Source organism: Chanodichthys erythropterus, chromosome 20 (assembly GCF_024489055.1).
Source record: "Chanodichthys erythropterus isolate Z2021 chromosome 20, ASM2448905v1, whole genome shotgun sequence".
NCBI classification, from domain to species: Eukaryota; Metazoa; Chordata; class Actinopteri; order Cypriniformes; family Xenocyprididae; genus Chanodichthys; species Chanodichthys erythropterus.
In genome coordinates this window covers 34,296,754-34,320,240 of record NC_090240.1, presented here as the reverse complement: position 1 = coordinate 34,320,240, position 23,487 = coordinate 34,296,754, and the positions used below count along the sequence as shown (strand labels likewise).

Sequence of the window (23,487 nt, the reverse complement as noted above, 5' to 3'; positions counted from 1 at the left end):
GAATTTTACTTTTTAAGTATATTTTTAATATATAAAAACACCCTTAAATTTTTATAAAAAAAAAAATCTGTGTATTTAAATAAACACTAGGCGAATAAATCGCTTAAATATTGTTTTAACTAGAAAAAAATAATGATATTTGTGTCCCCCGTCTTTTGAATGAATTGGAACAGTCCGTTAAGGCCACGCCCCCTCCGCGCTCTCCAGTTGATGTTGTTATTGTTTCTGTCAGTCAGACGTTTGATGGAAGAAGTGACAAAAAAACCCAAACAAACTTGTCGAGTTTCCCCAAAAATGACAACTGTCAGCCCGTAGCTTTCAGCTAGATAGGGACGTTATGAAAAATAGGATTATTGCCCCGAAACATATGTTAACAAAGGGGGTAATAAACTCATGGAGCTGCGCAACGGAACACAGGGGAGAATAAGGAGCCTCCGGCGGGGCTGCAAGAGAGTCGAGCCGCCCAGCGCGAACATGAGGCGGGATGTCAGTAAAGTTCTGCGCCCGCTGCCCGTGGAGACCAACGATGACGATGAGCCCATGGAAGAAGAGGACTGTTTCTCCATGGGCTTCCTCAAGAATGCCAACCTCGAGCCCGCGATGCTCTTCGCGGCGCCCCGGTATAGCTTGATTCGGGAGGTGGGTCGCGGGAGCTACGGTGTGGTGTACGAAGCTATCGCCCGCAGGTCCGGAGCCCGGGTGGCCGTGAAGAAGCTCCGCTGCGACGCGCCCGAGAAGGTGGAACTGGCGCTGGCGGAGTTCTGGGCCCTGGCGAGCCTGGAGAAGAAGCACGAGAATGTGGTGCAGCTGGAGGAGTGTGTGCTGCAAAGAAACGGGATGGCACAGAAAATGAGCCACGGGAACAAACGAAACAAGCAGTATTTGAGATTAGTGGAAACTTCACTTAAAGGTAAATAAAGTTTGACACTGAGCTTTTTGAAAGCATTTGCACTGAATGCATAATTCATAATATGATCTGATTTATTTTGTCAAGATCTTAGGTCATTGTTTTGCTTTTAAATACAAGTGAAAGTTGCATAAAGCAATGTAAAATCTTAAATTGCACACTTTTAATAATATGCATTCATCAGCATTAAAACCTTTATGATATTATCATCTTAAAGGCATACCATCAAACGTGCACAAAGTAGGAAGAGGAGCTAGGGAACATCATGTTCTAGCACACATGATGCATTAACCCCTTCACTCCCATATAGGCCAGATTGCATGCACACCCCTGCTTTAGTCATTGTGTGCAATTTTGAAAACTAGTAGGTTTAATAATAATAATGTTGTTTTCATATCATTTGTATTGCTTAAATCAAATTAAACTGTGCATATTTACAGGATAAAAATCATTTTTAAGTCATTGCAATCACAAACAATAATTTCTAGCTCATTAAATGTTTTAGAGTGGTTCATAATATGAAAAATGTTATGAAATTCCCATGTTTCCATGCATTTTTACTATTTTATTACCTTCTTTGACCATTTTGAGGTTTGAAAATTATAAATTTTTTTAATTCCCTGATATTTCCATGTTCATGTGAACCCTGATTTAAGCTTCATCCATGTTCGGACTCAAAGTCTCACAGTTGTGCGCTTTTATTTAATTAGTCTCTCTTTCTGAAAAAATGTAAATATTTTACACATCCAATGGTGTACTCCATCTAAAATGATTTTAAATGGGATTTGGTGAATTGGTTTATACAAAATGGCGAAATAATAAAGTCATGTTGGTGTTTTTGTGGCGTTTGGTGTGTCGAGGTGACGGTGAGTTGCGTGTTTGTGGTGTCGTGTGAGTGCTATATTTGTGGTTGCGCTCAGCAGTGGCAGGATCTGTTTTGTGCTGACTGGTGTTGTTATGTAAGTGCCACCATTTAGTGGCCTCGTCTACAATGGAAAAACTAATCCTGATGTTTCAGGCTGATCTGAATATAAATGTTTTTGCTGATGTATTTTGATTTACGTAATGGATTTTATGAGCCAGAATCGACCAGGCCAGAATTTTATTTGTGACCTGTAATCAGTCAGTTCGGTCAAAGTGAACAAATTTACAGATCACACCTTGCTTTATATCAAACTTTGAACTAAATTTGAAGTTAATATTTCCATAATTTAACAACACATTCACATGTTAATGCTTCTCTGATTTCAGTTAAAGTGCCCCTATTATGCTATTTTAAAGGCTATTGGAGTCTTCTACAACAGGTTTACATGCATCTAAGGTCAAAAAACGCTTTAATTTTCTCAAAATACGCACTGCACATCACCTCATTTCTCAAAGAGACTGAAAAATGTTCGTTCAAAGATTCGGTCTCTCTTTTGATTGGTCTACTCTGCTCAGACGGCCCAGTCTGTTATGATTCGTCGACCACTTACAGCACATGTCGGAAACCAAATGATCTTTACCCTATCTGAATTTCAGCTCTGGATCTTCCTCAGTGATACGAACAGTAGCGATGGTGTCGGTTTTAACATATCAATTCCAGCCCGAGTCCTCATGCTTTGAAAGTGCATCTAACTGGATTCTCAGCGCTGAAAACAGCGTCTTCTCGACTTCTTGAACCAAACTCTTCCAGTCTCAGCTACATCTACAGCGTTTGAGGGTCAAAGTAGACGTTGTTCATGAACAGTCAATGAAGGACTGGCATTATGCAAAGTTTGGTAACCCCAGTTTGGCAAATCCTGCTTCATGAGATGACCTACATTTCTTACAGTTCCCAAGCATTTTCTTTCCCCAAGTGTTTGTTAGTTGCTATCACTTCCACAGGTCACAGTCCACCTGTTCTCCATGCACTTCCCAACCCTTGTTTCCTAAAGTTAAGCTAGGTTAGTTATCACAGAACACAGACAGATTATTAGCGCTTAGTCTCATACACCGCTCTTTGGAAGGGCTCCAAACGTGCCGCTCAGCGGAAATCTGTGCTCAGCTAAAGTCCGATTGGTGTTTTGCTTGCCCATCTGCGTTAGCTAAAGCAGCACTTTAGTTCTAGCTGGCGTAACAGTCTTTGTTGAAGGCTTGGGGTTTGAACAGTAAAGCCGCTGTGGTTTGAACAGGACTGGGTGTAATCAAACACAACACTGTCTCTGTTTGCTAATGAGTCAGACACAACGGCTTATCAGTTAGAGACCAGAAACATTCAATGAAGAGACATTTGGCCTTACTCAGCAGAAATAGCTCAATGAAGCACATGAGTAGATTATATGGACTGGAGTGGGTTTGATTTAGTCAACGTCCTGATGTGGTTTACAGTAAACCATATTCTCCTGGTTAAAATAAGAGGCCACTTGGAGCACATTGTTGTCCTCCGATGTTTTCTTTGAATCTTTAAATTGGGATTTTGAAAGCAAAGAGCTCTTAAAAAAGCAAAAGAAATTGTTAGTTGCTCAACATGAAATGAAAACTGTTTACTTTCTTAAAAGGGGCATGAACTGTATTTTTTAAATTTTAATTATGTTCTCTGAGGTCCACTATAGCTTTATCAAGATTTTTACATCAAAAACAACAAGTAATATAAGCTATTTTCTGTCCTGTTTTTGGGCAATGTCCACACTAATACGTTTTCGTTTGAAAACGCATATTTTTCTCTCTGTTTTGGCCTTCCGCCCACACTGAGATGGCATTTTTGTCAAGGTGGAGATATCTGAAAACAATGACACATCTTAAGTCATGACGTATATATTGTACCCATAGATATCTATTGCGTGCATGCATTTTTGTGCCTGATATTTGGGCGCAACAGTGAGTGATGTGATCATATGCTGATAAAATTATCGTGCCAGAAGAATAGCTATAAGAATATTATATCTGCTTTCTCTGCATCGTCTCGTGAGCGTTCAGTATGTTTTACGCATGCACAGTAAGGGGATTTAAGCATGTGTGGATGAGCAACTTTTGAAAAATGCTTAAACGCAAATGTGGATGGGGAGTGTTTTTAAGTGAAAACTCTGTTTTCAAATGTTTCCAGATTAATGCATTTTTCAAGCATCATGGCAAACAGTGGGCATCTGAAGTGTCTCAGCTGAAGCAAATAATCCATTATTTATCAGTTTTAATATATATCGGCCAGAATTTCTTATCGGGCCAATACAATAACATTAAAAATGAACATATATACCGATATTGTGGCCGATATGTTGTGCATCCCTACTAAAAATCGTTGAAACTGCCGTTACTGTGGTGTCCCACAGTTTTAAAATCGGTTAGGATTTGAAAATCGAAAAAAGGATGTTGATTTTTGGCTAGTAATGCACAGATTTTAGTATGGAATGTCCACTTATGCATTTGCATTGTATAATTCCTATATTCTACTCTCATTCCAGGTGAGCGTATCCTGGGTTACCCAGAGGAACCATGTTATCTTTGGTTTGTTATGGAGTTCTGCGACGGTGGCGACCTCAACCAGTACATCCTCTCCCGGCGACCTGATCCACGGACCAACCATAGTTTCATGAAGCAGTTGACCAGTGCTGTGGCCTTCCTCCATAAAAACAACATTGTCCACCGGGACCTCAAACCAGACAACATTCTCATCTCGCAGAAATCAGGTGGTCCCGTGATTAAGGTCGCCGACTTCGGCCTCAGCAAGGTGTGCGCGGGACTCAGCTGCATTGAGAACGAAGGCGACAACCAGGTTAACAAGAACATGGTGAACATTAACAAATTCTGGCTGTCGTCAGCATGTGGCTCCGACTTCTACATGGCGCCGGAAGTTTGGGAGGGCCACTACACCGCCAAGGCAGACATTTTCGCGCTCGGGATCATCATTTGGGCCATGATAGAACGGATCACGTTTATCGATGCTGAATCCAAGCGAGAGCTCCTCGGCACGTACATTCGCCAGGGAACTGAAATCGTCCCGGTGGGCGAGGCCTTGCTGGAGAACCCGAAGATGATCCTGCACATCCCGCAGAGGACACGCAGCATCATGTCCGAGGGCATCAAGCGGCTTCTGCAGGACATGTTGGCGGTCAACCCGCAGGACCGGCCCGACGCACTTCAGTTGGAAGTTAGAATGGACCAAGTCACATGTGCGGCATAAGCTGACTCGATTGGCCAAAACAAGCATGCTTGTTCTTTCAGGTGGGTTGAAATTTCTTGATATCATTTTAAACATGTTGTATTCACCATTTTTGTTCACCTCAGACCAAAATCTTCAAAAATCAAGAGTGTGGTTTAAATTCCATAATGCACAAAAACAAGCCTCTTGGGTTGTGGAAAATGTGAGTGCTGGAGTGATGTATTTTTGTAGTTTGCATCAGCCTGGTTCCCTTGACAAAAACCAGTAGGATTTTTTCCATTGGCTTTTGGATTATTGCAGAAAATAAGCTCTGTGTCCAACAAAGGTTTATGATTCTTACTAGTGCTGTCAAATCAATTAATCACAACTAACATTAAAAGTTTGTAAATATTTAAAGTGTGTGTATACTTATATATTTAATAAAACAAACTTTTACGTTAGATGTGATTAATCACGATTAATCGATTTGACAGCACTAGTAAGAAGATTAAATATAATATATATTTTCAAACTTTTACGTTAGATGCGATTAGTCACAATTAATCGATTTGACAGCACTAGTAAGAAGATTAAATATAATATATATTTTCAAGCTTTTACGTTAGATGCGATTAGTCACAATTAATTGATTTGACAGCACTAGTAAGAAGATTAAATATAATATATATTTTCAAACTTTTACGTTAGATGCGATTAGTCACAATTAATCGATTTGACAGCACTAGTAAGAAGATTAAATATAATATATATTTTCAAACTTTTACGTTAGATGCGATTTATCACGATTAATCAATTTGACAGCACTAGTAAGAAGATTAAATATAATATATATTTTCAAACTTTTACGTTAGATGCGATTAGTCACGATTAATCAATTTGACAGCACTAGTAAGAAGATTAAATATAATATATATTTTCAAACTTTTACGTTAGATGCGATTAGTCACAATTAATTGATTTGACAGCACTAGTAAGAAGATTAAATATAATATATATTTTCAAACTTTTACGTTAGATGCGATTAGTCACAATTAATCGATTTGACAGCACTAGTAAGAAGATTAAATATAATATATATTTTCAAACTTTTACGTTAGATGCGATTAATCACGATTAATCAATTTGACAGCACTAGTAAGAAGATTAAATATAATATATATTTTCAAACTTTTACGTTAGATGCGATTAATCACGATTAATCAATTTGACAGCACTAGTAAGAAGATTAAATATAATATATATTTTCAAACTTTTACGTTAGATGCGATTAGTCACGATTAATCAATTTGACAGCACTAGTAAGAAGATTAAATATAATATATATTTTCAAACTTTTACGTTAGATGCGATTAATCACGATTAATCAATTTGACAGCACTAGTAAGTCTGCAGTCTATTAACAAGCAACACCATGGTCACATGACTTAATTGTCACCACCATTAAGCTTCAAACTCTTAACTCTTTCAGTCTTTACTTAAAACCATTTTCCCTGAAAGTTCGATATAAGTTTGTTTATAATAGTTTGCAAGAGTGCGATTATAAACACAACAAGGCTGTGAAAGTGACTAGTGAGTAGATGAGTTAATCTGTTCGGCTGATCATGTTTAATGTCCGACAACAACCTCTGTAGTCCCATTTAGACACTTGTTAGCAAACTGCCTTTTTTTAAGACAAGTAGAAGGTTTAAATAGTTACAAGCGGGTGTTACTGACGTATTTTATGTCGTAGAATAAAACAAGACTTTTTTTCATTAACTTAACCAAAAACACTTTATAAAAATCCATTGACTTCAGAACCAGATGTGCTAAAATGCTTGTTTCTGGCTTTCGGCCTACAGCCTATTGGATGCCTTTACACTACATAAGTGACAGTTACATACATTTATTTTTGTGTTAAAGTGCTCTCAGGTGTCATATTGATTTTAATCCAAACTAGGCCAATCTTTAGTTCACTTCAGAGAGTTCTTCGCCTATTCTAGTAATTCTTGTCCTTCCTGCTGCTTTGTATTTCTCTAATCAAACCCACTTATATGGCCTGAGGGGCAACATGTACCCTGTGAGGCTGCCACGCTCTACCCATCGCACGTCTCGCAGGCCTGTTTGGTTTCCCGACGCCACGCCCTGAGCTTCTATGAACATTTTGACTAACAAGATCTGACACCTTTTTAGCAGCAGAATGCACTCTGCCAGGGGCGATCGTGTCAATGTGTAACACACAGCATACGCCCAACCAGGTGCGTTTTGTTTTTGGTAGGAACAAAATGCCATACAACGTCAGTAATACCGGAATGGCTTTCCCGAAAGGTTTATTGCATTCTTTGATGGATTTTGCATTGGATGAGGTTCAACTGAAAAGGCCAAAGGAAATTAAATGCATTTTAAGTCATTCTATAAATTTAATTTTACTGTAGCTATATTTATGCTTTTGCTGATTTTTTTTTAAATTAAAAATATTCACACTTTCAGTAATTCATGCCACAGTAATGCAGTATATTATTGTATTGTATTCTGTAACAGTTTGAATGTACTCAATTTAGTAATTTTAATCAATGTTCTTATATTGCTTATTACTTTTATTAATAATAATTTATTAATTTATAATTAATTCATTATAATAATTATTCATATTATTTATATTTAATTTTATCTAAATGTATTTATTGGTTTGTTGTTGTTGTTGTTGTTGGAAGATTATAAATTTGCTGAATCAGTATTATGTTTTTCCTCTAACTTCCTTTTTATTAAAATCTAAGGCTGTCAATTCAATCATTTTAATCAAATGAAATAATATGCTGATTAATCTGATTCATAAAAAATTCACACTTTCAGTAATTCACGTCACAGTAATGTAAAGTTAATGTGTCACATTAATAATATTCAATATCAATGTATATTTATATGTTTATTATTTTTAATGAATACTATTTTTTCATTTATATTTAATTATTTATTTATTTATATGAAATCTTATCAAAAATATTTATTAATTTGCTTGCTTATTTATTTATGGGTTTGTTGTTCATGTTGGATATTTAAAAAATTAAAACTTAACAAATTAAAATAAATAAATAGCTGAATCAGTAATAATTATATTTCAGTAATAATTATAGCTATTATGTTTTCATCTAGCTTCCTATTTATTAAAAAAAGTGCTGTTGTCAAAAAAAAATCAAATTAAATAATATGCTGAATAATATTTTCCACAATTAATAAATTGTTAATAAATTAATAATGTATGTCTATATATTAATGTATATTAATATTTAACACACACACATATATATATATATATATATATATATATATATATATATATATATATATATATATATATATATATATAATATATTTTACATTTATATATATATATATATATAAGTATATTATATAAATATAAATATTATTTTTTTATATAAAAAATAATATTTATATAATATACTTATATAATATATTTTACATTTTATATATATATATATATAATATATTGCATTCTTGTAAAAAAGTATTTTATTAACTTAAAATTCACACTTGAATTCTGCTGTCTTAATAAAACCAGGTGCTTCATGTTTTGGGAACCAATTGTTCAACGTCAGTAATTCCGGAATGCCGTTCCCGCAGAGTTTATTGCATTCTTTTTTGGATTTTGCATTGGACGAGGTTCAACTGAAAAAGCCAGAGGAAATGAAATGCATTTTAAAGCCACTTTATAGCACAATTTTAATCAAAACTCGCTTCATTGTTGTCCCGAGGGCTAGAACATACAGACTTCATTCATACTAGCACGCATCTCCAGCGAAATGCAATGAAGACGGCTTGTTTGGTGTCAGATCGGAGGGTCTGCGCAGTGCATGGGCTGAGTGGACGTGTACGTGACTCGTGCGTCAGGGCTTTATGGCCTCGTTCTTTCAGTGAGCATATAGAGCAGTTACGCAACACACCAGGGCCCAAACCCTCCTTCCTCCCCCCGACGGCCTGAATGGAAGCAGCCATCCATCAAAACCAGCAAATATAAAGGCTGGGAGTGAGCCGTGAGTCTGCCTGTTTGTCTTGGTGGGGTAAGCGGGGGTACTTCTGCGTATTGACACCAGCAGGGACAAGGAGATCACTGCGGCTGCACACAGAAGGCCCCGCTCCACCCTCCCATCCCGAAACACACACGCCCATTTGTGCAGCCTGTGAGACACTGAGGGGTCTGTGGTCTCGGCGCTAGACTCACGTTCAGAACATTGTGTTCTTTCCCTGCCAGCCTGCATGAGTCTCCATTGCTACTGCGTTTACACTGTCAGGTACATTATTCACACCGGAGGAACACATATTTGCTCAATCGTTAAGATTTGAAATACACCAATGATGGTATTGCTTCTCGTTTTTAATTAAAAATTCAAACACTTCCAGTAATTCACACCACAAGAACTTAATAAAAGGGTAATGTGTAACAGTATTCAATAATAATGTTTTATGTTTCATATTTTAGAATTATTTTATTATTACATTATTTTTATTATTAAAACATTATTTTGGCATATTTATTTATTTTTAGTTTTATTTTTAATACTTATATTTAATTATTTTTAATACTATTTAATAAATTCAGAATACAATAATGTAAAGTACATATAACAATATGTAAATTATATTAATTAATATCAATAATAATCTTTTATGTCTCATACTTTTATATTATATATTTATTTTTAATACTTTTTATTTTTAATATTTTAGTATACGTAATAATGATACTGATTATTATTCATTAATATCGGTAATGATGTTTTATAATGTTAATTTTTACTTATTTTTATTTTAATACTTCTTGTTTTTAATATTCGTATTCATTTATATTTACATTTTATTAATACTATTATCATTATTATATCAATGTGTTTATAATGCTTATTATTTTTAATTAATTAATTATAATTTATATGTGCAACAGTATGTATATTATATTATTCATATTAATAATAATGTTTCATAATCTTAATGCTTTGTTTCATTTATTTTATTATTTTAAAACTTATTACTTTAACATGTTTTTTATTTTAATTATATTATGTTTAATGTTTTATTAATATTTTTATTAATTTAACTGTCATTGTTATTAATTAATTTATATTTAATTTTATTTTCAATACTATTTAATACATTTACACTACAATAATGTAAAGTACATATAACTATGTAAATTATATTAATTCATATAAAAATAATCGTTTATAATGTTCCATACTTTTATATTATTTATTAATTGTATTATTTTAAAATTGTTTATATTTTTAATACATTTAATAATAATTTAATATTACATTATATTCATTAATATCATTCATGATTTTTTTATAATGTTCATTTTTATTTTGTTATTTTTATTTATTATTTTATTAATTTTGTTTTTAATATTTGTAAATATTTATATTTACATTTTATTATTAATTAATACTATTATTATTATATTTATTGTTTTTGTTTATTATTTTAATACCTTTTGTTTTTAATATTTGTATTCACTTATATTTACATTTTATTAATTAATACAATTTATTATTATTATTATTATTATTATGGGTTGGTTTGATTAAACATTTTAATCAATTAAATAATCACTGCTGATTGATATGATTAATCAAAATTAATTGTCTATATATCCGTATTTGTTGAAAAAAGCCTAAAATGTAATAAGATAATTCAAATACATTACATTACTGTGCCAATATTATGGTAATAAAGTCAGTAAAGCATTTTTTTTCATATTTGAAAGTCTTCTGCCTCAGGCCAGTTTGCAAGTTTTATGTGTTACTTTTTATAAATAATATAATTACTCTTATACTATTTTGACTGGTGCACAACTATTTCTGTGCCCAAATCATTCGCAGACGCAAAACCACCTCGAACCGCTCATCTTCTGCACAGACTGAACTGCGTTCGTCTAAATGTGGCCATGTTGTATATGTGATTATAGTCATTATATAAGTGGGTCAGTGAGTGCAGAGCAGCTGTAATGTATAGTACAGTGTGTTCTCTACGGCCTGTGGGTATGTCTCTGTTCAGGGAGGGCTATGTCATGTTGATCAACACTACAACTTCTGTATCTTTATGTGAAAGTTGTCCTGTTAGGTTTGATCTGAACAAAATGCATTAGAAACAATGCCAATCAGATTTCACAACATTTGCAAGTTAACAGAGCTTTTGTCTCTTAGATTGCAAAACTGCCTTTTTTTTTCCCAGATTCCTTTGGGAAAGGTGGGGGTGGTTTAGTGGTGTTTTCCTGGATTGTTGGGGAGGTAATGACGGAGCGAGTGTTTACAGACTGTTATGTAAGCTGGAATAACATTCAGCTAATAATTGTGCTGTTTTTCCATGTATTTAGCACACTTTTTCAATCAGAGGTTGTTTTTTTCTATTGTTAAACTGTTTTATTAAGTTGAGAAGAAGAACTGCCTAAAACCCTTTGCAAACTAAGAATAAGTTAATGTAAGATGTGACATGAAGTCGTTTTTGCACTACTAAAACAAATGTTAGTGGACTACGTTTTACAAGATGATACTATTTCAGTGTTTCTACTTTTAAAATTTAAATGTTTCTTTGTAATTATTTGTGAAATTTACTAATGATTTATGATTGACAAACTAAATCCTACACCAATTTTCTCATTATAACCCTATTGAAGCTTGTTTCTGCCACTAAATAAAAAATAAAAAAGGTAATTGCGACTTTTTCTCTCACAATCCTGACTTTATAACTCGCAACTCTGAGTTTATATCCTGCAACTGAGTTTATATCCCACAATTCTGACTTTATTTCTCGCAATTGCAAGTTTATATCACGCAATTGTTTTTATATCCCGCAATTTTGAGTTTATATCCCGCAATTCTGACTTTCTCGCAATTGTGAGTTTATATCCCACAATTCTGACTATATTTCTCGCAATTGCAAGTTTATATCCCGCAATTTTGAGTTTATATCCCACAATTCTGACTTTATTTCTCGCAATTGTGAGTTTATGTCCCACAATTGAGTTTATATCCCACAATTGTGAGTTTATAACTCGCAATTGTTTATATGCCACAATTCTGACTTTATTTCTCGCAGTTGTGAGTTTATATCCTGCAATCGTGAGTGTATATCCCGCAATTGAGTTTATATCCCGGAATTGTGAGTTTATATCCCAGAATTGTGTTTATATCCCAGAATTGTGAGTTTATATCCCAGAATTGTGAGTTTATATCCCACAATTGTATTTATATCCTGCAATTGTGAGTGTATATCCCACGAATATGTTTATATCCCGGAATCGTGAGTTTATATCCCACAATTGTGTTTATATCCTGCAATTGTGAGTGTATATCCCACAATGGATTTTATATCCCGCAATTGTGTTTATATCCCGCAAATGTGAGTTTATATCCCACAATTGTGAGTTTATATCCCGCAATTGAGTTTATATCCCGCAATTGTTTATATCTCGCAATTGTGAGTTTATTTCCCACAATTGATTTTATTTCCCACAATTGAGTTTATATCCCACAATTGAGTTTATATCCCACAATTGTTTATATCCCACAATTGTGAGTTTATATCCCACAATTTAGTTTATTTCCACAATTGAGTTTATATCCCACAATTGAGTTTATATCCCACAATTGTGAGTTTATATCCCACAATTTAGTTTATTTCCACAATTGAGTTTATATCCCACAATTGTGAGTTTATATCCCACAATTGAGTTTATATCCCACAATTGAGTTTATTTCCCACAATTGAGTTTATTTCCCACAATTGAGTTTATTTCCCACAATTGTGAGTTTACATCCCACAATTGCGTTTATTTCCCACAATTGCGTTTATATCCCACAATTGTGAGTTTACATCCCACAATTGAGTTTACATCCCACAATTGAGTTTATATCCCACAATTGTGAGTTTATATCCCGCAATTGTGAGTTTATATCCCCCAGTTGAGTTTATATCCTGCAATTCTGAGTTTATATCTCACAATTCTGAGAAAACAAGTCAGAATTCTGTGCTTAAAAGTTACAATTACCTTTTTTATTTTTATTCAGTGGCGGAAACAAGCTTCCATATAACCCAATATTTACCCATTTTTCTTTATGTACTCCTTTTGTGGAAAATATTTTCGCTCCGTCTCTGTAAAGTAACTTCGATCAGGTCAAACTTAGAAAAACAATTGGACATCCAGCATTATTGGATTACCGTACAGCCATAGTTGGCTGAGGATGAAATCGGATAATGCAGAAACAGCTTGGATGACAGACACCATGTTGCATCAGTAAATCATTCACTCGTGCAGCGCCCGACACATGGACCTCGGATTAGAAATACTAGGAGAACAACAACAAGGCCTGTAATTGTAGTGCTCTTGAGTAGAATATATGAGTGAAAGGTATTGTCACACACTCTGTGGTTTGTTCTGTGGTGAAGGAGAACACGTTTGCAGGTGTTGTTTGGAAGGAAGCCAACATGTAGGTGCACAACAGCTCTCAGCTCTGCATTGGGCTTTTAACAAAGCATAGTTAAATTCACCTCGACCCCTGCAGTGGGTTTCTGCTGACTCACATCCGTCAACAGCCAGATGTTATTGGGTTCAGGACAGATATCGGCTGTCTGCAAAACTGGTGCGATCAATAACCAGCTGATGTGTTTTTGTTCTGTTATCCTATCACATGCTGATTGGCTGAATTATTATGTTTACAATTTGTGATGTTTGCTAAATATAACTACTGCTTAATGCAGATAACATAAAGTCGATATTATGACAAAAAAAGCAAAAAATGTCATAACTATGAGATAAAAAATTAAAATTATGACAAAATACAATTGACATTAAAAAGTCATGATTATGACAAAACATTATGACTTGTCATAATTCTAACTTTTTATCTGATGATTATGACTTAGCATTAATTTCTTCCTTTTGTCATAATTTCAACTTTTCTAATTTCTGCTTTTTGCAGTCATTTTTGAATCGAGAAATAATTATGACTTATGTAATAATTTTGACTTATCTCAGAATTATGCTTTTGACAGTCATAATTTTGACAGTTTATCTCCTAATTTTTACCTTTTATCGGTCTGATAATTGTCTTAGCATGTCATAATTTATTTTTGTGTCATAATGATGACTTTTTAACTTCTTATTTTGATTTTTTATGTAATAATTATGAATTTTTATGTGATAATTTAAACTTATAACAATTGTATATTTTTATCTCCCAATTTCTACTTTTTGTCATAATTTAGATTTTTTGTTATATTTTTGAGTTTTTAATCACATAATTCCTACTTTTTTGTCATAATTATGACTTGAAAGGTGATTTTTTTATCACTTATTTTCTACTTTTAATGTCATAATGTTGACTTTTTATCTCCTAATAATTTATCTCATAATTATCTCAAAATTACTGTCATAATTTTGACGGTTTATTTCCCAATTTCTACTTTTTATTTTATTATTTTTACTTTGTCATAATTTCGTTTTTTTTTTTTTTTTTCTTAATGATATCTTTTAATTTCCTAATTTCTACTTTTTTTGTATTTTTTGAGTAATAATCCCGACTTTTTATATAATTTTGACTTTTTATCTCATAATTATGATGGTCATAATTTTGACTGTTTATCTTATACTTCCTCATATCGATGAATTTTCTCTTAGTTTCTACTTTTTATATTATAATTTATTTGTGATAATACTATTTGTGTCATAACAATGACTTTTTATCTTCTAATTTTAATTTTTATGTACTAATTATGACTTTTTATGATAATTTAGACATTTAATCTCATAATTGTGATGGTCAATTTTATCTTTTTATCTCCTAATTTCTATTTATTTGTAATAATTTTGACTTTGTGTTATACTTATGACTTATATCTCCTAATTTCTATGTTTCTTTCATAATTTTAACTTTTTATGTTATAATTGAGACTTTTTTTGTCATAATTATAATTTACCAAATCATGTTTTTTTCTCTCTCTCTAATGTGGTGGTAATATGCTTTCTTAGGGAGTTTTCTTTGCTTGAGTAACAGTTTTGTTTTGCTCTCTCTACAGGTTTGCAGAGTAGAATTGCTCACCGATGGAAATGAAAAAGGAATCAGCAAACAAATCCTGGAACTGTGAATTTTGTTTTGTGCTCGCTTCCAGAAAGCAGAAGTGAAAAGAAAAGTCTCGATATCTATATTAAAGACCCATCACGTGGAAATGCTATGCAGGTATCTTTCTCAACACGCTCTTTTTCTACTTCAATGCATCGGATTCCTCATACGAGTCTTCCAAACTGACGTCAAAACCTATGTTTTTTCTGCTCAAATCTCACCAGCAATGATTTCTCGTCCCTCTTGTTCTCTGCTGTGACTCGTGCTATTGTTCTGGACCAGATTTAGACACACGTTGCACTGTCCTCAAACAAGCATATCCAGTCTGTACCTCTATGAAAACTACCTTCCGCCCCATCCGTTTGGAAGGGGTTTACCAGAAAGTATAGATGTAAATACTTAGATGTAGATAATGCAGCACTAGGATTGATCAAATGTTGTTGTTGAATGATCTAAAATATTCACAGAGAAGGAAGTTATTTTAAAGCTCACAAGCATGAAGACACACTGTGAACGATATAATGTGAATAAGTGGGCACGTAGTGACCCCGTCTCTCCTGTAGGTGTGAATGTTTCTAACCCGAACAACAGCACCTCTACAAAAAAAAAGAAAAAGAAAAAAAAAAACACCGTTGTGCCTTATTTTTTATTTTTAAAGAAAGTGTTTGGATGGTTCTCATTATTTTATTTTGTATTTTTTCTTTAGGATATTTTAAATGATTTTGGTTCATCTAAAATGTTATTTCCAGGCTAATAATATTGGTTTCAAATGTTTTAATATGAGTTCTCTTAACAAAGCATTTGCGCAAACACAAAAAAATTGAGAGGCATTTAAAAGCATTTGCAATTTCTGTCAAATAATATCTTCTTCTTTTTTTCCTTTCTTTTAGTCATTATCCTCTGTCAAAATGCAGATCAGGTGTAAACAAAATGATGACACATTGTTTTACTTGTAGTAAAAACGCCGTTGATTATTTCACTTTCTATGCAGTCTCTCGACAGTTGACGTTGTGTAAATAATGAATCGGTGTGGGATCAAATATTGCGGTTGTTAATCTTGCTTTTCATCACATTTTTGTAGCAAAATGTCTAATTTCCTTTCGGTTCAAAAGGCCTCAACACGGACGTGACGTTCACATGTTCTGGAATGTTTTAGTTCCGTTGGAACAGTTTGAAGTTCAGTGATTTTATACGGAACATTGCAAGATTCTGTTTCTATGGGAACCATTGAGACAATGTAGCTTGATTCTCCTCAGTACTGTTTGACACAAACACACTAACACATCAGGACCTTTGTGAAAAACAAATGTGTTAAAAACTTGTTTTAATTATACAAATGGATGTTAATTGTAATCTTGATCACATTCAAGGTTAAAGTACATACATTTGAGGTCACAATAGTCGATATTTCTCCTGTGAAATGGACATTTGTACCAGGTAAAGCCAGTGAGAAATAGTTTTCCTTCTGTATTTTAGTAATGATTCTGTTCAGTGTTCTTGTTTACAATAGTCAGTGTTTCTACCTCACCTTCAAGACATCTTTAACCTCACTTCTCCTCTCTGTGGTGCGTTGCGTTTGGTTCAGTCTTTTGGTGCTTGCATCTTTTCAGCAGCAGTACTTTTATCCATAACATATTAAACGTCTCGAACAGACTTTGCATTTCACTGTTTATGTTGTTATTTTATTGTGCTGTCTATCAGTTGCAGAGCAAGATGAATTTTCATTTATTACAGTAAAACACAAAGGTCTTTGCATTTAGCATAGGTTCTGTATGGAAATGGTGATGGGAAAAAAATTAGATGGGAGGAGGAAAAAATATACTTAAATGCTTTTGTGTAGCGAACAAAGTTTCTTGGGGAAAGCAAACAATTTGCAAGCATTTTGTGAGTGAAAGCAAAGTTTCTTGGGGGAGCGCAAAATATATTAACACAAAGTTTCTCGAGGAAACGCAATATGTTTAGCGAGCGAACGCAAAGTTTCTCGATGGAGCGCAAACAATTTGCGAGAGAAAGCAAAGTTTCTCTGGAGAACGCAAACGTTTTGCAAGTGAAAGCAAAGTTTCTCTGGAGAACGCAAACGTTTTGCAAGCAAACACAAAGTTTCTTGGGAAAACAAAAACATTTTGCGAGCAAACGCAAAGTTTTTCGATGGAGCGCAAACAATTTGTGAGCGAATGCAAAGTTTCTCTGGAGAACGCAAAACGTTTTGCAAGTGAAAGCAAAGTTTCTCGGGGGAACGCAAACGTTTCGCAAGCAAACACAAAGTTTCTTGGGAAAACAAAAACGTTTCGCAAGCAAACACAAAGTTTCTTGGGAAAACAAAAACATTTTGCGAGGAAACGCAAAATTTCTCTGGAGAACGCAAAACATTTTGCAAGCGAACGTAAAGTTTCTCCGGGGAACGCAAACGTTTCGCAAGCAAACACAAAGTTTCTTGGGAAAACAAAAACGTTTTGCAAGCAAACACAAAGTTTCTTGGGAAAACAAAAACGTTTCGCAAGCAAACGCAAAGTTTCTTGGGAAAACAAAAACGTTTTGCAAGCAAACACAAAGTTTCTTGGGAAAACAAAAACGTTTCGCAAGCAAACGCAAAGTTTCTTGGGAAAACAAAAACGTTTTGCAAGCAAACACAAAGTTTCTTGGGAAAACAAAAACGTTTCGCAAGCAAACACAAAGTTTCTTGGGAAAACAAAAACGTTTCGCAAGCAAACACAAAGTTTCTTGGGAAAACAAAAACATTTTGCGAGCAAACGCAAAGTTTCTCGATGGAGCGCAAACAATTTGTGAGCGAATGCAAAGTTTCTCTGGAGAACGCAAAACGTTTTGCAAGTGAAAGCAAAGTTTCTCGGGGGAACGCAAACGTTTCGCAAGCAAACACAAAGTTTCTTGGGAAAACAAAAACGTTTCGCAAGCAAACACAAAGTTTCTTGGGAAAACAAAAACATTTTGCGAGGAAACGCAAAATTTCTCTGGAGAACGCAAAACATTTTGCAAGCGAACGTAAAGTTTCTCCGGGGAACGCAAACGTTTCGCAAGCAAACACAAAGTTTCTTGGGAAAACAAAAACGTTTCGCAAGCAAACACAAAGTTTCTTGGGAAAACAAAAACGTTTCGCAAGCAAACGCAAAGTTTCTCGGGGGAACGCAAACGTTTCGCAAGCAAACACAAAGTTTCTTGGGAAAACAAAAACGTTTCGCAAGCAAACACAAAGTTTCTTGGGAAAACAAAAACGTTTCGCAAGCAAACACAAAGTTTCTTGGGAAAACAAAAACATTTTTCTTGGCAGGAAGTAAACATTTTGTGAACAAATGCAAAGTTTCTCTGGGGAATGCAGAACGTTTGTGAGAAAACGCAAAAGCATTGACAAATAATTTTTCCTCCTATCTCATTTTTTTTCCCTTCACCATGTCCCTTTAGGCGCTCTGTAGTTTTCTGATCTCTCTATGGATCAATATAGTTCAAATGTTCCTGATATACCTCCTCTGCCACTGTTTCAGAGTGTTTCTTTCTTCAGACTTTTTATGTCATAGGGAACTTCTAGCCGTTCTTTTATCAAGACAAAATCCACAGGAAGTTCATGTCTTTCACCTGTGAATCATATAATAGGATGTTTCAGGTCTGAAAATCATGTGTTTAGTGTAACTCACCTTGAAATACCAAAAACCTCATGGACTCACAGTAAGGTCATGTTTCTTGTCCCTCAGGTGTTCACTGTAAAATGTTTGCAGGTCAAACAAACACGACGACCATTTAACAGTCTAGAGGAATGCTAACCTAAACAGATATGCACATTGACTGATCACTACAAACATGGAAACCAAACTGTTATCTTTCTACTGAATTGTTTTCTTTCTATCCTATGGCTGTTTGTTGGTTAATTTCACAGATTAGTTTGAGATTACAGATATTTTGTATTGTACAATGTCTTTTCATAGTTAATATTAAACTGGGTTTGGTTTGTGATGCTATGAGCCATTTGATGTTTTTGCAAAGCGATCTTTCTCAAATGTATGTAGCCTCTCATTTTCTTGAAATAAAGAAATAGAAATAAATATTTCTGTCTTTATTATTATTTATTATCCGGTTTTACTTTGTATGTCATAATTTGGACTTTTTTTTGTCATACTTATACTTTAACTATAGCTTTTCATATCATGACTATCATATTTTTTTAAAAATTCTCTATTTCTCTGTTTTATTTAACTATTTACATGAAAATTGTTATTTTTCTGAATTTATCTCCTTTTTTTTTTACTTTTGTCATAATTTTATGTCGAAATTATAACTTAAAGTGATAATTTCTACTTTTATTATGACTTAGTATGTCATAATTTTGATTTTATCTCCTAATTTCAACTTTTGTCATAATTTTACATTTTCGACATTTTGACTTTGTTATATATATTTTGTTTTTTAAATATTAAATTATTGTTATAACTGAATTTTATTTCCTAATTTCTACTTTTTGTCACAATTTTACATTTTTGTCATGATTATGACTTAGTATGTCATAATTATTACTTAGTATCTCATAATTTAGACTTTTAATGTCATAACTATGATTTACCAATACTGGTATATTTTTTTATGTGGCAGAAATGGGCTTTCATAATTATGACTTAAAGTCAAAATTATGACATACTATCTCCTAATTTCTGCTTCTTGTCACAATTTTGACTTTTTGTGTCATAATTTATACTTTTATCTCTTAGTTCAAATTTTGAATTATGTAATAATTATCCTCCTGATCTGCACTTTATATCATAATTTTGTATTTTATCTTAAATATGATTTTGCATTGTCATAGTTTCTTAATAATTATGACTCTCATTATGAAATCACACTTTTTTGACATTAAGACTTGACTTTTAATAGTCTCTTGTTTTCTTGAAATAAAGAAATAGAAATAGATATTTCTTGATTGTTATGTATTATCAGATTATTATATTATAATATAAAATAGATTAGATTATCAGAATATTAGCTATAATTATCATTACCAACTTCGAAAATATAATCGATTTTAGAATTGCCTTTGGATTTAAGGTTCGCTTGACTTCTCGTAAACATGTCACAGGAGATATCTGTCAAACTTTCTAGTCTTTGTTTTTCCCCATTGGCCTGTATATACGCCTAATTATCTACGCAAATCCTTGCACAGCATGACGTGACTTTGTTGTGAGCTTCTGTTTAATACATGACTGACTTGAGACTCGTGAAACTTCATGTTCAGTGACAGCGTCATCACGTAATGGTCACATAATATGAGCTCAGTGAAAGGTCACCGCTGAGGTCACCACTGTGGTAAAGTAGGTCAGTAGTGCGTGATGAACCCTAATCCGTTATAATCAGTTTTGAAGTGACGGGTCAAGCACATGTGGATGTAGCTAATGGCCTTCGGGGTCAGTTGTGTAATAAAGTCAAGGAGGTCTGAAATATCTATCATTTCAATTTTTTATAAATCATTTATTTTATACAATGAATATTGAAATTATTTTTAATTGTATTTTGTTTAGATCATATTTTTCAAAATGGAAATTTAACCATATTGTTAGAATGGATTTAAGATCATAAGATTAATGAATGTGCGGATAAATGTCAGTTAGGATATTTCATGTATGGACTAAACACTGCAAAGAAAATACACCATGATCAGATACAGAGAGAGGACATTGTGTACTCCTCGAGAGAGCGACAGCGAGAGAGAGAGAGAGAGAGCAGGAAACAGATCCTATAGATTATAGCATATATAGCATATATAGAGCGGCTGAACCATAAGAATGAAACACGCCTTTTACACACATGGGTGGAGACTGATAATGACAGAAGCACTGAACATATCTATAGCACCACCCAACACACACACTATAAGAACACTGCCTGACCAACAAATATGAGCTTTTCGACTTATAAGAGTCAGAAGCTTCTGAAAACACATGTAGCAGCACTTGTCCTTGTATTTTATGTTATTATGAGTCGGCGCTTCAGGCACAAAGAGTCACCATACAGCTTCTCACTAAAACTGGACACAAAACATCATGTCCTGAAATGATGAATTGTCAGAGGATTTGCAGAAACTGAGCAGGTAAACACAAAAATCACATGCACAATAAGGAGGAAGTGAGACTTGAGTGTTTTTTTTACGTGCCAAACGCTCTATACTCTGCACGGACGGGAAGTGCTAGAGCACAATGATGTACTTTTCCTTTCAGAGCTTCTGCGATTGGATGGTGTTATTACCATGACGACTGCAGCCCATCACGGCAGATGTGTGAATGAAATGTTTCTCGCTCTTGTCTGGTAGTGTCACGCTGCCCTGAAACTTTTGAAAATGTTACGTATGCTGTTCAGACGGTTTATTTGCTGTTTCTGACATCTAATTAAGGAATTTAGATGTGAAACAGCATGTTATTTATCATTTTACCCATACTTCACTCCATTACTCCAGTCTTCAGTGTCACATGATCCTTCAGAAATCATTCTAATATGCTGATTTGCTGCTCAAGAAACATTTCTGATTATTATCAGTTGGAAACACTCGTGCTGCTTCATTGTGGAAACTAAGATACATTCTTAGAAGAAAAAGGTCTATTTGGAACCTTATAGGGTTCCGTCAGGCACTTCATATAGTAGATAGAATCTTTTTTATCACAGGATCATTATGAATTTAATTTTAATTAAATTTTATTAATTAAAACAGCTTAATCACTGCAAAATTTTGTTAACCCTTATAGGACAATTGCTCAAATAAAAAAAAAAAAAAAGTTATCTTTGTCCAAATGACATGAACCTTTGTGCAGTTGTTAACACTTTCTAGATCTACAAAGAAAAAAAATGAAGTGATAGCTTGTTTTTATGTTAGTGTAAAAAAAATCACACTTAGGGTCTTCAGGGTCTCCACAGACCCCAGGCAACAAAATGTAATTTTGTTATAAAATTATTGTTTTTTAAAAAACAAATGTAATTTTACTCTGTTTATTAATGTTTTTACTTCATACTTGTGCAGTTTTTGGAGGATTTCTCATATCTTTTAAATTTATATAAATAAATAAATATTTTTTTTATATATACAAAAACAACTTATTATGTAAAATTCACTTTATAAAAGACCCAGATTTCTAACTTTCATTCATGGGGAGAACATGGATAATTTGACATGGTTTAGTGTAGGATTTTTGCCCATCTTTTGGAAAATACAGTTTTAAAAGTAAAAATATATATATATATCACTTTTACCACTAGATGGCTGCAGAACTCCACTATATGCTATTTGCTATTTGACTGACTGAAATACATCTTTTTTTTTTTTTTTGGATTCATATCTAAATATTATGAAATGACAATTATAACAATTACAATTATAAAAATTACTTTTTGTCAAAGTTTAGCAATTTTTTTTGTACTGAAAAAATAAGTTTTTCAAAAATGTTGCTTTTGAGGATGAATTTTGTGCAATTTCTAAGTCGAGTCTCATCATAATGTAACAATATTGAAAAACAGATTGTTTTCATAGACATGAATCAGAGATTTAGATATGAATCCAAAAGAAAAAAAATATATGAAAAGATGTCTTTCAGTCAATCAGATAGCACATAGCACATAGTGGAGCTCTGCAGCCATCTACTGGTAAAAAAAATGATATTTTTTTTACTTTTAAAATTGCATTTTTCAAAAGAAGGGCAAAAATCTTACACTAAACCATGTCAAATTATCCATGTTATCCCCATGAATTACATTTAGAAATGTGGTTCTTTTATAACGTGAATTTTACATAAAAAGCTGGTTTTGTATAAAAACCTATTTAAAAAAAATATTTTTTCATTTCTTTATATAATATATAAAATATAAAAATATGATAAATCCTCCAAAAACTGTATAAACATGGAGTAAAAACATTAATAAACAGAGTAAAATTACATTTGTTTAAAAAAAAAAAAAAAGTATTTTGTTACAAAATTGCATTTTGTCGCCTGGGGTCTGTGGAGACCCCGAAGACCCCTGAGTTTACTTCCCAGACAAAGACCGCACAAGGGTTAAACATGAAAGTATTATGAAATAATTTAAGACAGTTCTCCTTATATACAAACTTTTCTTTTTGGCATAAAGCGTTCTTTAAAATTGAGTCAACAACCGTAGAGTTTTATATAGAACCCCATTGAACCTTCTTTGATGAAAAGAAACTTCAAAAGAACAGCATTTATTTGACAGAGAAATCTTTTGTAACATTATAAATGTCTTTTCTGTCACTTCTGCTCAATTTCATTCATTCTCACTGAATAAAAGTAGTATTTATTCACTACAAAGTTTAATTTAAACTTTCACAATTACCTTTTCCTTTTATATTTTTACTC

General features: G+C 33.3%; 1 protein-coding gene across 1 annotated transcript; it reads left to right on the top strand.

Annotated features, from left to right (window-relative positions):
* The first annotated feature begins 243 nt into the window (after positions 1-243).
* On the top strand, positions 244-18,078 carry stk35 (serine/threonine kinase 35). Its single transcript, XM_067371934.1, has 3 exons — positions 244-910; positions 4,327-5,086; positions 15,093-18,078. Exons 1-2 carry the CDS (start codon positions 394-396, stop codon positions 5,043-5,045), a joined length of 1,236 nt encoding a protein of 411 aa, XP_067228035.1. The 5' UTR covers positions 244-393; the 3' UTR covers positions 5,046-5,086; positions 15,093-18,078.
* Positions 18,079-23,487: the final 5,409 nt, after the last annotated feature.